This window comes from Cavia porcellus, unplaced genomic scaffold (assembly GCF_034190915.1).
Source record: "Cavia porcellus strain 051 isolate PalLab524CR breed Dunkin Hartley unplaced genomic scaffold, mCavPor4.1 scaffold_7, whole genome shotgun sequence".
Lineage (NCBI taxonomy): Eukaryota > Metazoa > Chordata > Mammalia > Rodentia > Caviidae > Cavia > Cavia porcellus.
In genome coordinates, this window is record NW_026947490.1 from 69475686 (window position 1) to 69490708 (window position 15023).

Below are 15023 nucleotides of genomic sequence, written 5' to 3' on the forward strand. Positions count from 1 at the left end.
AAAACACTATTTCTTTTCCCTGAAAAATCTTGTGAGGTACATACCAAATCTTCTTGGTGTAGAAAAAAGACTGCTATATCATGTAGTTAAACTTACAGGAAGAGAAATGAAATTGCAGTGGTAAGAAGATTCATCAGTTTTGAAATAAGAGCAGATTCTTGGCTTATAAGAGTAAAAGAGAATGTAAGGAACTGGAGATTCAGAAGAAACAGAAGAGTTGCAGATGGTTTTGGAAGGGAAAACAACCAGAAAAACAGATTTAGATCCAAGCAGAAAAAGGAACGGTCCTGCGACAACAGGTTCAATTTGCAAAGGCTAGGGAAGAGAACAATTTCTGTGCACAAAGTCAAAGGTCCTGGTCAAGCTGGTGAGGTTGTGCAAATGATGCTTTCCACTGGAATCACGAAGGCAAACTTGAATCCTCAAACACAAAAGCACGTTTCCCAAATATCAAGATACTGAAACTGGGACAATTACTGTAACAATTCAATGAGGAAAAAAAAAAAAAAACCATACAGAAGCCATATAGCATGAGTTCAAAAATTTAGGTATAACCCCTTAATGAATTTGGGGGAATTCTTAAACTTCTAAATTAATTTGTCTGTGGGATTAAAAATCACCAGAATATATTTAAGAGGTCTTTATTAAGCCACAAATATATCTAATGTACTAGATATTGCAAGAATCTGACACAGAATGTGCTATCTTCATGTTTATAATCTACCGATAAGTAGATAGACACATTTTGCAGTTATGTTCACAAGTGTATCTGAGTCAATATGGGTTGCTAATAGCAAAAATCAGGTGACTTCAACAACAGATAAATTTGTTTCTCACAGTTTTGAAGTCCAGAAGTCCAAGATCAGGATGCCAACCTGGTAGGGTTCTGGTGAGGACTGTCTCTTTTATCATGAACTAACAGGAGGGCTGCATCTTTATCACCCATTACCTCCCAGGGGTCCCATCTCCTAACATCTTCACTTTGGAGATTTAGGCTTCCCCCTGTGGATTTGGAGAAACACAATTCAGCCTACAGCCAGGTGTCAGCCTGTTCACCAGCTCCTCTGAAAACACTGTGTTCACCAACTTTCTGTTGCTATGATGAAACACCAGACAAAACAAGCTTATAAAGAGAAAAGGCTTATTTCAGTTCGCATTTTGGAGGTTTCAGCCCACAATCAGTGGGTCCACTTCCTCTGGGCTTGTGCCGAGGCAGCACAGGATGGCAGGAGTGTGAGGCTGAGCAAAATTGCTTATGCTACAAGCTAAGGAGCAAAAGGGAGGGAGCTCTTGAAACAGAAATAAAAGAAAGAGAACTGCTCCACTCCAAAGTCAAATGTTGAAGAAGTTTAAGGACTAAATCTCCTCAGGGATTTGCCAGCAGGAGCTAAGGACTGCTTAGTGGTCCCAATCTCTTAGATTATCTGTAAATTCCTAGAAGCATTCACCTGAGGACCTAGCCTTTAACACAAAGACCTTAGGGGGCATCCAAGATCTGAATACAGCAACCACAGAAATCCTTCCATGCTATACTGTACCATATGATAATCCGTGTCCCTCCTCCTGTCTTCTACCCAGCTGACTCATCAAACCTGAATGAGCCCCAGTGGCCAGAAATCAATGAGATGCTTTCTGGAGAATCTGAACTAGAAAGAGACTCTTTGAATCATGAATAGATGACTGAGAAAAGGACACAGAAAGGTGGATAAGGCTAGAGAGATAAACATTGGGTCCTTTATTTTAATAATTGTCACTTATAGTTTGTTTTGAGATTACCTAGTACATGTCTAAATAAAATCTTTTACTTGAGCCAACTTGTAGATACTCTGCACATGTTAAACAACAGATGAAAAGAACTATGTTGACTCTGGAGAACATGGCGGACAGACAACAGCAACTACTGAACGCTCTCTAAAGGCTCGGCTCAGAGGCCAGGAATGATGCGGACTAAGGAGATACGAACCAGTAGAGATATGCTCTGCTGACTCAGGAACAAACTGGGCTGAGAGAATCCAACTTGGAATACAGTCCTGGCGCTAAAATAGGAACAGAAAAATCTCGGTGTGGAGGCTCGACTCCGCGCCATTGGAAACCGCGGTTTGGATTTCCCGCCATGCGGCGGCCGGCTACCTCCACAGCGGCTCAGCAAGGAGAGACGCGACCGCCGAGCTCGGGAACGGAGTCGGAAACGCGACGGACAGGAAGGAAGGCTGACTGGAGGCGAGGTGAGCGAGGAACTGACTCCCTACCGCAGTCTGACTCCAGCGGAGGATTTTCTGGGCGCGGGCAGTCCTGTAAGAGCAGGGCGCGGCGGCAACTGCAGCCGCACGGTTCCCTCTCGGACGGGATTGGTGAAAGGTGCCTGGCCGGAGGGACGCTGCTCGCGGACCCCCTAGGCTGGCCTAGCCCAGATCCCAGAGCCTGACGGTGGCCTGGAGGAGCGACCGACTTCCGCGTAGGCTGCCTCCTCCGCAACTCCCTGGGGCGCAGCAGTGAGCTGGAACAACTAGCCAGCGCAATTCGATCAAGCTGTAGCTGACAGGCAGGGAAGCCGGGCCTCCTGTGTAAGATTACATTTTATAAGGAACAGAAAATATGGGGAAGGGAAGCAACAAAAAAGGCTCCTCGACCCCCAATCCTGAGAATCAGGCAATAGTGGACACTGTACCAATATACATTAAGCGCCATTTAGAGAGCCTCATAGACCAATTCAGGAATGAAGTTATCAATGACCTGAAGCTAGAAGTATGCAGAATAGTTAGAGAAATGCTAAGCACCACCCAGGAAAAAGCAGATGGTGGAGTGGAAGAACAGAAAAAGAGGGGAGAATTGCTTGATGGAGAAAACAGAGAAAGCATTGAGTATGTGAAGCAGGTGCAAAGGGACTATCAAGAAATCAAGAAGTCTACCCAAGACTGGCATAACAGCTTGAAAGAAACTAAGGACAGACTATCTGAATTGGAGGGCAGACTTGAAACATGGGAGAATGAAATGAAAAACTTCTTAAAAATAACAAAGAAACACACAGCAATAATACAAAGACAAGAAGATGATAAGAGGAGCCATAACTTAAGGATTAAGAACATAAAAGAAGAAGTAGGGACGCAAACAAGTGAACTACAAAAGCTACTCACAGAAATAATCCAGGAGAATTTTCCTAATTTAGCAAAAGGTAAAGATACTCAAATGTATGAGGCATACAGGACCCCAGCTACCTACAACCCTAACAGAGAAACACCCAGACATATAATAATAAAAATTCCAGAAATTCAATACAAGAACAGAATATTAAAAGCTGTAAGAGACAAGAAACAGATCACTTACAAGGGAAGACCCATCAAAATTACAGCAGATTTCTCTTCACAAACCATCAAATCACAAAGAGCATGGGGAGAAATAATTCAAGCTTTGAAAGATAATAATCTACAGCCAAGATTGAGATATCCTGCACAACTGTCCCTGGAAATTGATGGAAAAACGAGGTGCTTCCAAGATAAAGAGGAACTGGGGGAATTTGCAACCACCAATTCAACCCTACAGAAAGTATTGCAGGATATTCTAAAAAAAGAAAAATACAAAGAACCCAGAAATAGGGGCGGGGAGGCCACAACGAATAGAGCAGAGAACAAAACGAAGAAGACAAACTGACAGCTACTGACAGAAAAAGAGCTCAACAGAAATGAGACAGAGAAGATTGGATGATAGGAACAGCTTTTTTTGGAGAAAATGACATCTTAATAGGTAATGCTGATTTAGTACCATCTTGTTTTGAAGTCTCATCTAGCTTTTGTTCTTCTGTCTCCAATGGTCTAAACAGGTTGTAGCTTATTGGATTTTGTTATGTACGATAGTATAAGAAAAAACCTTTTAAAGACAAGGAGATTATACAGAGACCATTGTTCATTTTCTGTTAGTCGATTCTAAATACTCTATAATGCTGTCATTCTCTTAAATGGATTTACATTGTTTTGATATACTTAATGCTACAGTATATGAAGTTGTACTCAAGGACTTCAGGGAGGGAGTCAATATGGTAACCATTTTTGGGTCAGGATTAGCTGGTGGTGAAACACTATTCTGCTTAAATGGTTATGTTTTGATCTGCCCTGTTTCGCTGTTATGCCCTCTTTTTTTCTCAATCTCCACTCCATTATTTACTTTTTTATTTTTATCCATTTAATTACAGGGAAAAATATAGCAGGATATAATATAGTAACCCACTTTGACTTTCTATTATCTCGATTTGAAACCCTGTATTACTCTCACCATCTTGTTTTTGACTGAGGTTCCTATATTCTGTTTTGCTGGATAGTATCAGGTTCGAAAGTTTAGGCATCAGCTGAGAAGATAATGAGATTCATTATAACGCCCATTCTCGTTGACTTTTATCTACTTTTGAAGACCCACAATATCTCCAATGTTTTGGTTTTGTCGGTTTTATTCTTTACGGTTTTGTTCAATTGTATTACAACTAATGATATAGGCAATTCTATTAGAAATAGCGGGAGGCATTATGGTAACCATTGTTGATCACCTTGTATTATGTTTTTTATATTATCTATTATGTCCACCCTTTTGACTTGACCGATTCTGTTCTGTTATGTCACATTTGGTTTTACTCTCTTCCAAAAAAGCAACAAGAACTGTGGGAGCAATGAAACCCAAAATGTGTAATAGTCACTGTACAAAAGAGAGGAAAAGAAAGTGCTCTAAACTATATAACTGCATGTATATTTAAAAGTATAAGATAGAAAATGATACCACAGAGTTTTATTGGATCATTGAACAGAACTGTTTGCAGTATCATTGTTGGAATGTCCACTCTACAAGCTTTAATTTTGTGACTTGAACAATTATTTCTAAGATGGCAATATGTAATCCATTAACTAGTGATTTCCTACTGCGCATTTTTTTATTCTGTAAACCTGTATAACTTGTACCCCTTCACTGTTTTTTTTCTTTCTTTTCTTTTCTCCTTAAATAAAAATTAAAAAAAAAAAAAAAAAAAAAAAGAAAAGAACTATGTTTCCCACCTGTTAGTCCTGTGCCCCTGGACAAGACACATCTCTAGCAACCACGATTCCCTCAGCAGTAGAATGAGGGTCTGCCTGAGCAGAAGATTGGGAAGACTGGGTGAGAGAGATGGGAAAGGAACCATGGGAAGGACATATAAAGGATTCTGGCCATCAACTCTGGCCATCATGACTGTAGAGGGCTTCAGGAAAGAAAGGGTATGTGAGCTGACCTTGAATTTAGACAAGTGATAGAGCCAGATTAGGAGAATACTCTCAGAGAGAAGAACATTGTGGGGAAAGCCACACATGATGGCCTATAGAGGAGCATGGACAGAGACAAATTCCTCCCGGTGAGAAACAACAGACAGTTATGACCCCAAATTTGAATTCATTACGTTTCACAATTCACAACACTTTGGTAAATGATATGCACAACAGCCCATATTAGTGAGCTTTTGAGAGGAAAATGAAAGACAAATAACTGTTCTACTCCAAAGTCAAACACTGAAGAAGAAGAGAAGTTTAAGGATCTCTAACCCAGGGATGGGAAACTTGGCTATGGCTTGGACATACTTGAGGAACATGAAAACTTAGATATCGAAGGAAAACCCTATAACCATGTATTTGCTTGAGTCATTTTGAGATAGGAGATTAGGGCGTGGCACAGCTGGCTGGGGAAATCCTTATGAGCTATTAATTACAAGAACCTGGAATCTACTCGCAGGACAGTTCTCAAAGTCCTGCATGTAGACTCCTGAGAATTCTAGCAGGTTTCAATAGGGTGGCCTAGATCTGACGTCAGCCTGAGGAGTGGGATCACAGGCTCTGTAAGTAGAAGTTCTTAAAGGTTTCTTCCAGATATAGACAACATAAAAGGACACAGATGCCAAAAAGAGCTCATTATGGTGGCTTTTCTCACAATAGCCCACCCTATATTCCTCCAGGGTATTATTTGATTTGCTTTTTCCTTTTACTCAGCCCAAACTCATTCTACAGAGCTGGTTTCTCCCTGAGCCTTCACTTTTACTTTTTCAAAAAACTTTGTCACTGTATTTGCTTGCTTTGTTCAATTCTTTGTTTTAGACAAGAAGAATCTGTACTCCAACACCAGAAGAAGCTGTGAGTTCCAGAAAAGCCAAGTTTATTTGGTGAGCCACTTTTAGAAGGAGCTACACAGTAACAATTTTGTTTAGATATTAAAGAAAAGGTGATCCTAGAAGCAAAAGAACATGAAAATTCTTTGATTATAAAATAGAGACAAAGTCATAGAAGCTTCTTGGCTGAAAAAGAAAAAATAATAAAATTATGTATAAAAGAAAAAGGAGGCCAGGTGTGGTGGCACACCTGTAATCCTAGCTCTGGGGAGGCTGAGGCAAGAGGATTGCTGTCAATTTGAGGCTTGCTTGGGCTACAAAGTGAGTTCAATGCCAGCTTGAACTACAGAGTGAGACCTGGTCTCAAAACAAAAAGAAAGAAAAAGGAAGCAGATTGCAGATTACCAGAAAAAATACCTGTGCCACTGAAGCAAGGAAAATAATAAAAAAATGTTTGGAGAGTTAGAAAGAAACTGACTGCTACAGAATTAGATGTGTTCTTGCTTTGACTGATTTTCCTCTATTCTGCTTTGCTTGATAGTACCAAGTTCAAAAGTATAGGCAACAACTGTAAAGACAATAAGATTCATTACAACGCCCATTCCGGTTGACTATTATCTTCTTTTAAAGTCCTATAATGTCTCCAATGTTTTGGTTTTCTTCTTTACTGTTTTGTTCAATTTTATTATAACTGATGATATAGGCAATTCTTTTTTTTTTTTTTTGTCTTTTTCCTTTTTATCGGTACCAGGGATCGAACTCACGACTGCCTGCTTGAAAGGCAGGCGCTTTTGTGATATAGGCAAATCTTTTTAAGATAGCAAGAGGCAGTATGGTAACCATTGTTGATCATCTAGTATTTTGTTTCTACATTATCTATTATGTCCATCCTTTTGATTTGACTGACTCTGTTCTGTTATGTCACAATTTGGTTTTACTCTCTTCAAAAAAAAAAAGTAATCAGAACTGTGGGAGTAATAAAACCCAAAATGTGTAATTGTCATTGTACAGTGTATAAGATAGATAACCATATTATTGAATTTTGTTGGATCATTGAACAAAACTGTTTGCAGTCTCACTGTTTGAAAGTCCACTTTATATGCTTTAATTTTCTAACTTGAACAACTATTTCTAAGATAACAATATGTAATCTATTAACTAGTGATTTCCTATTGTTTATTTTTTCTGAAATTCTGTATAACTTGTACCCTTTTTCTGTTTTTCTTTCTTTTTCTCCTTAAATTAAAAAAAAAAATTAGATGCATGTCCCAACAAGCTTATGTGTGGCTCTACCACTTCTTAGACCTATAAGAACTCAGAAAACGCAACATCTGTTACCGGGTTCTAGGGTGCTGGAGTCTCTGCTTAAGAGATGATTTCTACATCCTTTCTGTTTCAAACAAAGAATTGAGTAAAACAAACAAATATGGTAGCAAAGTTTCACATTTATTAGAGATAGCAAAAATAAAAAGAAAGGTAGGGGAAAAAGAGACTCTACTGAGTAAGTTTTGGCAGGGCAAAAAGGGACGAAAAATAAAAATAAAGATAAAAGCACATCTAGTGTTTAGAGTATGGAGTGGGCTCTCTTGAAGATGCCCAAAGCTATAGCAAGTTCTTAATAGTCTGTCACTTTTTCATTTTCCCCACACTGACGTGACACACAAGTCATCCTATCAAAAACCTGTTGGAGGCCACGTGTGAGGGTACACACTTAAAATTCCAGCACTTGGGAAGCTGAGGTAGGAGGATCCCTGGAAATCTGAAGCCAGCCCAGACTACATAGTGAGTCCAAGGCCAGCCTGAACTATGTAGTGAAATCCTGTCTCAAATACAACACAAAACTCTGATAAAGAGTTCTCTAAAGAAATCCATAGGCAGGGTTCTGAGCACTACATATGTATTCTTGGACTGGTCATGTCTCTCCTCCAATTCACATTAGGGTACACTTTAGTTTAATATTTCATATATACTTTAAGAAAAAAATGTACATGAGGAAGTACTTAAGCAAAGGACAGGATGTGGCTTACAAAGAAAAATGGTAAGCAATAAAAACAGTAAAGCTGTCAAGAAAGTCTGAAAAATTTTGGTAATATGGATGTGAAGTACAATGAAACAGTTAAGAAAAATGTTTTTGGGTCACAAGGGCAAAAATTAAAGAAGTCATATAGAACTAAAATTTCAAGTTATCAACAAAAGCTAAGAAATGAAAGCAAAGACAAGTCAAAGCCCACATATTTTTGTCTTGTGAAAGAGAATATTTTATATAGTGGTTAATTTTTAACATCGATAGAGAAATATGAATTAAAAACATTTTTGTTCAAAATTTAAAGATAAGCCTCTGAAGAAACAAAAAGGAACAACAAAAATCTGACACATGCTGTAAGACAGGAAAATAAAGTATTTTGTTTTGCTTTGTTTTGAAGACAGAATCTCACTTCGTAATTCAGGCTGCCCTTGCACTTGCTTGTGTAGCCCAGCTTGGCTTTGAACTCACAGTGTGGTCTTCCTGTCCCAGCGGCCCAAGTGCTGGGATTACAGGCGTGCACCACTATGCCTGGCTCTATTTTGTGGTCTAAAACATATTTTTCCAGTCAGATTTTATTGGTACATTTTACACAAAACAATAACACACATCACAGAGAATTTGTACTTGTTATAACTTGTTTTAACTTGTTTCTTTTTTCCCCATTCCCCTATCCTCGCTTTAACCCCTCCTCCATCATCATTTATAAAAGCTTCGTTTCCATGTTTTCCTTTTCTCATTTTCTAAAATTTTCCCTTCTTCCCTCCCCCCATCTTGCTCCCCTCCCCACCTGAACATTTTCTTACTATTTCACAATACTTATACATTTTGGCCCTTATTTACAGATTTTCTCTCTCATACCAGAGAAACCATACAGTATTTACATGTGTCTGATTTATTTTGAGAGTATGGCCTCAAGGAGCATCCATTTACCTAGAAATCTCTTGAGCTTAGCCTTCTTTATGGTAGAGTAGTACTCCATGTATTAAAATTCACATCTTTGTCGGTTCATCAGTTGATGGGCATTTGGGCTATTTCCAAGATTTGTGCCAACAAACTGTGCCACTATAAACAAGAAGTATTTTGAGTACTATGAAACTTAACAAAATTCAAAGGCAGGATGTGATATGAGCTGTCTTAATACTGTACCCACCAGCCACAAAGGACCATCTAAATTTAATTAAAATAAAATACAGCATTCAGAGCTAAGCGTGGTAGTTTATGTCTGTACTACCAGAATTTGGGAAGCTGATGCAGGAAGATCTTGGGTTCAATGCCAGTCTGAGCTACCTTTAGGGAGATTTTATCTAAAAAATAATAATAAAAAAAGTAAATTCAGCTCCTCAGTCCTACCAGCCATATTTCAAATGTTTAATAACCCCATAAGACTAGTGACTACCAAACTGGGCATTTGTATTATCCCAGAAGTCTTCCAAACAACAATCCTTCCATATAAAATGCTATATGAGCTTATTTATGTTAATAACACAAAAAACTATAAAATATGACATCAACTGTTAATTTAACTGGCATTTCTAGAAAATGGGATGACAAGAAATTTCTCTCTCAGATTGTTTGAAGTTCTAATAAGCATATTTTACTCAGTGAAAGTGATTTGATAAAAAACCAGTCAATCTTGTTTGTTGAACTTGGAAAAGAACTGAATTTTAAAAGCAATTTCTGTAGAATTATACAGTGGAGCTAATTTATAGAGATGGCTGAGCACATATTCTATACTTTGAATTTTCTGTATTTTACTCAACTTCTAGAAAAGTGTCTGGGTCACAAGGTAAAATCATTTTATCAGATGCAAGCCTCAACTGATACTTAATCATTTATAACTGTATTCTGTGAACTGAGGAAGTCCATTGGGTAAGGGTTGTTATTATTTCCATTTAGATTTACGCAGTTGATAATAGATCAAATTTCAGAAAGGGTAACTTTGAGTTATGTCTTAAAATTTTTTTCACGATGAGAAACCTTAGTGAGTGTATTTTTCTCACTGATTCTGTTATCGAGAAATAAATGTAACACTCAACACTCAGATGTTTTAGGTATATCAAATTGGTGTTTTTTTTTTTAAATCAAAGAATGAATTTTAAGGAACAATGGGGATTAAGAGTAGGAAATATTTATTGAGACAGAGAGTTCTTGAGACCAAAGAGGAGACCCGAAAAATGGGTGTTGTGGACCCCACTTTACAGAATGAGTTTTATAGAGCAAAAATGATGAGGTGTGAGCAAAATCACAAGCTGTGTACAAAATCATGACACGGGACAAAACTATGATCAAGCCACAGGATTATAAATTCAGCATTTAGGTAATGCTGAATTGATCTACTAGAGAAGCAGGTCACATAGCAAGTGTACATGGAAAGAAGAAGGACCTTTTCAGGAACAGATGAACCAGGGTGTTCTGGGCACCCAACAGGGTGACTGATGTCAATGTTAATTTATTGTTTATCTCTCTGGGAAGCAGGTAGGCTTGGTCACTCTTTATTTTGAGGCCTAGGCTCCAACAGATGTGCCTCTGACCACAGCTGTAATGTTTTCACCATTTGTACTAACTCTCTTGAGGACCCAGCTCTACCTGACTGCATATATTTTTTACCTAACTTAGCTGTATATAATAATTCCATACAGCTAAGGACGCATTCCCATAGATAAGCTCAACAATAAAGTCAAATACACTAAAATACACTGCACAGAGAGTAACTTCAATTTTTCTCCCTAACCTGGTTATATTTTATGTTAAAAGAATTTTAAAAAGAGGTTATGATCTTTGTTGAAAAGAATTTCAAAGTATTCAATTTAGTCAAATCTAAGTCTTTGATATTTATGTTTTCTTCAATCAGATTTTACTGATACATTTTAGACACATGAACCAATCACATTCATCATAGAGACCTTGTACCTGTACATGATATAAATTTTTTCCCATTCCCCTACTCTCTGTTTAACCCCCTCCTCACCTCTCCATTTACAATCTTTGTTTCCATCTTTTTCCTTCTATTCGCACTTTATTTTATCCTTTTTTCCTTACTCTTCAATATTTCTAAGAAAAAATTTAATTTAAAATGCCTTAACCCTCAAGTACAATCTACTCCAGGGACTTAAATTAGTACTACCTAACCTCAAACCCAGTAAACTTCTCCTGCCTGTAAACACCGCCACCACAGCAGAACAGAAACCTTCAGTCATCTGGACTCTTTCATAGTTCCCATGGAAAGGCATGCTGAGACTAATTTTATTTATGTAGACAGTCTCTGCATGGAAAGAAACCTATAAACAATATTACCTTAGAACTTTCAATTTGCTTGAAGGTTTTTAGGCTCTACTTACTTTTTCCTAATTGTAAATCATGGGTTAAAGCAAGTTATCAAAAGGATCTAATCCTCTATTAACTTAGTTCTAATCTGCCATTCACTGTTTAAAAATAATAAAGCTAATCTTTACAATTTTGCTAGTTTGAAGCTGGTAATCTCACCCCTTCTCCATTTTTTTTTTTTAAGAACTCATGACATTTTTATAGTGGTATACCATTGCCTTACTAGGGTAGACCAAAGAGTTAAAGGTCACCTTATCATGAAGGTAAGATATAAAGAAGTAAGATTCAAGTATTTTATGATACTTAACACTATTGCTTTTTATTTAACACAAAATAACTCACATATGTTTCATTCATGGGCTTTCAGCATTATTCATAAAATGAAATGCCTTTTGTGGTCCATAAAGAAAATTCTACCAAAAAAAAAAAAAAAAAAAAAAGCAAACACAGTGATATTTACATTTTGGTGCGGAATAAAAATCTCAAAAAAAAATTGAATAAGAATATTCCAAGAATAAGAATCTCAATTTTTCCTTTGAGGCCTGATAGCTCAATACCATATATTAAAACAACCATTACACTGAATGGGAGGAGTAAATTAATTGTTTCAGGCCACAAGAGTACTACTGACTCTCACTCTGCTCTGCGCACTGAATACTGTCTAACAGCCTTAAAGTGATTGCCTCTTTAGAAGGAAGGCATTCACCTACTCATTCCTCCAAAGGCTCATTATTTGTTACTTTTTTAAACTGAAAGACAATGTAGAGGTCAAGTATACAAAAGAGTTTTACAAATTTTAACATTTACCAATATAAGTTTATATGGAACAGCAGCATAGGAACACCAGCTAAATCAAACACAATCATTCGCCCAGATCTGGCATTCTCTAAGTTCAAATCCAAAAAAGCAGTCCAACAAGAGCAGCAACGTGGAGTCTTACTAATCGCCTTACATTTCAACAGACTACAATAAGTTCATTATATTAATCTTTCCCCAGTAGAAACTGTTATCATGTTACCTGCTTTTGGTTAAAATACTTCAGCCCACTGGGCATCTCTAAGTTTTGATTAACTGTACTAAAACATAATTAATTTTCTGATGCACAAAACTGGAAACTTCTGCAGAGTGTTCTGAGATGCCTCTGGAAACTATTCTGAAAACTTCACACAGCCTATAGCAAGGTGTCAGGGGATGATCTCAATCAAATCAATGCTTACACAGATGAGCAGTTCTTTGTACCATAGACATTCTGTACTCTGTAATCAAAGAAGCTGTAATCAAATCCTCAACCTAGGACATCAAAGAACAACAAGCAGAAATTGCAAGGGGGAAGAGGGAAGTCTATGATCTCCCAGAAAGATAATACACAGGTGCTGAACTTATTTCAGAAATCCACCTGCTTGCATTTACTATAGGCCTATTTCTAACAACAGATTTTTGTTTCAAAAACATATTTATATTTTGTTACCACAGGCTAGTTTCTGTCACTGCATGAAGAAACTCAGGCTTGAGTTTCTGTACAATTTATCTTCCTCTTTAAAAAAATCTAGACTTGAATAACACTCAGCACTTGCAGCTGCCACTGAAATGTTCATTGCAAATCTTTTTTTTAAACAACTTTTCAATGGGAGAGATGTGTAGTCAGCTTTTCTTTTTCTTAACCTGTCATTTACCATTTTAAAACGCAATAAAGGTCAGTAAAGATTTCTTTCTTAAATAAATCTGAAAGTGACCTAAAATAGAATGCCATCACGTTACATTCTCAATCAACGATCACTGGAAGAATCTCCCCATGAACTGAATAAACGAGCCATCTGTGTGACTCAGGCCTCATCTGTTTTTAGGCTGACCCACTTCTACAGTCATCAGGGTTCGCAAAATCTCACTTCTAAGGGGGCAATAATAACTGCTCGCTGCCAGTATGTAGTTAGAATCCAACAGGGCCAAAGGGTGATGCAAAGCGGCACCTCTGAAAGTACACTGGTCTTTATTTTAAATGACCTCCCCTTGCCTCTTGAAAGAAAACTTCAATAGCAGCCTTAACCAGAAGCACTCTTTTCTCTAACAGAAAGGCAAAGGAAGTCTTCATGGGCAGAAAGGAGGGCAAGCGCGGAGGAAGAGTAATCGGACGAGCGTTGAACAGCGTCGGCGGCCAGGGCGGCGGGTGCGGCCCCACGGCGCTCTGCGGTCGCTCCCAGATGTCAGCGCCCGCCGGGCAGCGGGTGGCGGGGGGCCCTGAAGAGCCCGAGGAACCTGAGCAACTGGCCACGGGCCGAGGGCGACCTGCGCTCACAGAGAACGGTCTCGAGCACACGCGGCGAGGCCCCGCGCCCACGGACGGCCGGGCCCGGCAGGGTGGGCGAGGCCGGCAGTGGGGACGCTGCAGGTGACAGCTCCGGGGACAGCTGCCCAGCCCACCCTCCTCCTGCCTGGGGCCAGACTGCGCCGCACAGAAAGACGGCGGGAAGGGAGCGGGCCCGAGCGGCCGCGGCCCCGCTCCAGAGCCTGGGCGCGCTGAGCCCACGCGCGCGCCACCCTGTCAGTCCGCCGGTGCCCGCGCAGCCGCCTACCCCTTGGCGTGCTCCGTCTCCTCCTCATTGTCGCCGTCTATCCCGCACGTGTCCTGGTCGTCCAGCTCCAGGCTCTGCTGGCTGGCCGCAGACTCGCTGTCCTCCGCCATCGCGGCGGCGCGGCTGAGAGGCGGCGCTCAGAGCGACGGGCGAGCGGGCCGGGCGCAGAGGAGCTCCCTCTAGTGCCGCCCGCCGTCCAGCTCCAGGCCGGCCGGGCTCCGCGCTCGCCCCGCCCCCGGCACGCCCCCGGCTGCGTGCCCCGCCCCCGCGGTTGAGCCGCGATTGAGCCCCGCCCCTCTCCCGCATTTCCGCCCACCTGGACCTGAGCCACCCGCAGCTCTTGCCCTGCTCACCCCGCCTCTTACCCGGAGGCCCCGGGGCGGGGCGGGCCTGGTGGGCGGGGCCTGGAGGGGAAGGGGCAGTGGGCGGGGCGGGCCTGGAGGGCGGGGCCGGGGGAAGGGGCAGTGGGCGGGGCGGCCGCATCGCTAGTTTGCTGGTGGAGCTCCTTGGAGGTCTGTGCAGGCTCTAGTTTGGCCTGCGCACTCGCGCAGGTCGCATCGGTCTTGGGGATGCAGGTCGCGGTGTTACAGCCCGCTAGGCTTCTCCAACTTCGCGATTTCCAGAGCTCGTGCGCCCTTCTCTTACGTGCTCTCGTAACCTCGCCTGCGGCGTCCCCTAGCTGAGGCCTCGGGGTTGACGGGACTGGCGTGGCTACCTTGCCTTCTCCGTTAGGATCAGGGCTGGACTTCAGTGATCGGGCTGAGCCATTGTCTGCACCGGGGAGGAGGGCTGGGTGGCCTGTGGAGCTCTAACCCACTTGGGTAACCAGCCGGGCCTGACCAGGAGGAGTTTACCAGACTAGCCGCTTGCAGCCTAGCAGCACGCAGTGGGCCCCGCCTTTGGTTTTCCTCCACCCGGTGGGTTCCAAGGTCTTGCCAGACCTCCACGAGTCTACCCAGTGGTTTTACTGGGATGTTGTAACAGTTACCACGAA

General features: G+C 40.9%; 1 protein-coding gene across 4 annotated transcripts in view; it reads right to left on the bottom strand.

Moving 5' to 3' along the window:
• Positions 1–14246, bottom strand: part of Nmt2 (N-myristoyltransferase 2) — a 63579-nt gene extending 49333 nt beyond the window's left edge. For 2 of the 4 annotated variants that reach the window (XM_063253806.1, XM_063253804.1), the window contains exon 1: positions 14030–14194. In XM_063253806.1, the coding sequence (XP_063109876.1) occupies positions 14030–14057 (28 nt within the window). In that variant the 5' untranslated portion in view covers positions 14058–14194. Of the gene's footprint in view, positions 1–14029 lie in introns of all 4 variants that reach the window. The other 2 variants (XM_023561190.2, XM_063253805.1) reach the window with 2 other exon arrangements.
• Between the last annotated feature and the right edge of the window lie 777 nt (positions 14247–15023).